Below are 1,726 nucleotides of genomic sequence, written 5' to 3'. Positions count from 1 at the left end.
GGTGGGGCGCCCCTCCCCTTCCTTGGGCTTCGGGGCTGCACCAGTGGGTCAGTGCAGGCTCTTCCCATTGCTGTCATCTGCAGCCATGCTCGGAAAGCCGGCAGGGAGGCAGAGCCATACCTAGGAGTGCAATGCCATGGAAGAGGGGCTGGCACAGAGCTGAAAACCAGACAGAATACTGTGGAATAGAGCAGCCGGGTGCAGCCTCCTTGTGGCTGAACCTGATGGCAGAACCCTTCACCTGGCCTGGAAAGGGCTGGTCCCCAGCAGCTGCCCCACATTCAGAGGAGGGAGCATGACTGCCTGCCTGGGGGGACTCCTGCCTGCCTTGCTGTCAAGGTTCTGGCTTTGCCCCCAGAATGCTGCAACTCCAGCAGGTCTCTGACAGGTCTTCTCCTCTTTCAGCTGCTGGCCAACTCTAAAGCACACACCTCACGTTTCATCAGTGCCAACCTCCCATGCAACAAATTCAAGAACCGCCTCGTGAACATCATGCCATACGAGCTGACGAGAGTCTGTCTGCAGCCCATCCGGGGTGTCGAGGGCTCTGATTACATCAATGCCAGCTTCATAGATGGGTACAGGTAAGGGCCAGCTTCAGCGCCTGGGCCAGCCTGTCCTGCCTGCTTGGGACCCTGGGCACAGCTGCCTTCTCCTCTTTCCCAAGGACTGGTCCTGGCTGCCTAGGGGTGGGCTGGGGATCACTTTGTTGCATTTTAGCTGTTTCCATCTTCTCAGACACTCCAGTGCATATAGTTACAGTATGTGAAGACTGCTAGCGAGTGAGCGCAGCCAGGCTGGCTTGCATTGCTGTGGACAGGTGCCTGCATGGCCTGGGGCAGGAGGATGTGCTGCCTCCTGCAGAAGTTTATAGGATCTTCTGGTAGGCATAGGCATCCCTTGGCACGTGCTTTCTATCTGCAGCATCTAACGCAAACCTGCCCCCCTCAGCAGCTGTAGCAACCAGAGGTAGAAGTGTGCTTGCACTGCGTGGCTGCTCCAGGCAGCAGCCCTAGGCGCATTGACTCTTGTCTTGATTTGGGGGGGACTCTGTGGGTCCTCAGACAGGGCTGCTGCTGAATGCTGGGGAGCCTGTCACTAGTTCTGCTCCCCAGGATACCTTTTAGAAAGCACAAATTGAGATCTACTGGGACAATAATACTTCAGGTTTCTGTATCTAACTGCTGGCATCAGCTTCTCAGATGCTAAGTGCCAGGAGAGGAGAATGCAGGGAAACAGTCCAGTGGCCACCATTTCCTTCCCAGACAATAATCTGGGCCGAATCCCAATGAAGCACTTAGAAGGCTTCATTCCTGTCATCTCTCTGTGCACCATTGCAGTAGGGTTACCCAGTGCAGGAGTGGGGGATGTTCTAGCTTGGCTCTGACCAAACGCTTTTATGCGCTGGTGGCCTCCCAGGAGAAACAGGCACTGCCACAGGGAACAGATGTTGGTGCAGACATTCCAGCAGCTCTGTGGCTTCATCCCAGCTGAGCCCAGGAGGGGTTCCCAAGGGGAAGGGCTACCTGGAGGCAAGAGTGGGCAGGGAGCAGAAGGGGAGCAACCCTGGGAGCATCCCAACACAGCAAAACTGCAGTGAGCCGGGCTCCCTCAGTAATGGGGAAAAGTGAAGGGGCAGGCGAAAAGCTGTCTGGGAGCAGCCTCCGCCTGTGTGGCTCCAAGCACTGCACCACTGGCTGCCTGCCTGCAGGCCGCCCTGGCAGCC

The 1,726-nt window shown here is 57.1% G+C and overlaps 1 protein-coding gene across 1 annotated transcript in view; it reads left to right on the top strand.

Annotated features, from left to right (window-relative positions):
• The window catches only part of LOC104495685 (receptor-type tyrosine-protein phosphatase F-like), a gene marked incomplete at its 5' end in the record, with an annotated part of 11,217 nt that extends 10,629 nt beyond the window's left edge, over positions 1-588 (top strand). Inside the window, one exon of the mRNA XM_010138686.1 lies at positions 406-588. Coding sequence (XP_010136988.1) covers positions 406-588 — 183 coding nt within the window. The remainder of the gene's footprint in view (positions 1-405) is intronic.
• Positions 589-1,726: the final 1,138 nt, after the last annotated feature.

This window comes from Buceros rhinoceros, unplaced genomic scaffold (genome assembly GCF_000710305.1).
Source record: "Buceros rhinoceros silvestris isolate BGI_N320 unplaced genomic scaffold, ASM71030v1 scaffold31320, whole genome shotgun sequence".
NCBI classification, from domain to species: domain Eukaryota; kingdom Metazoa; phylum Chordata; class Aves; order Bucerotiformes; family Bucerotidae; genus Buceros; species Buceros rhinoceros.
This window is presented reverse-complemented; position numbering and strand designations above follow the sequence as displayed.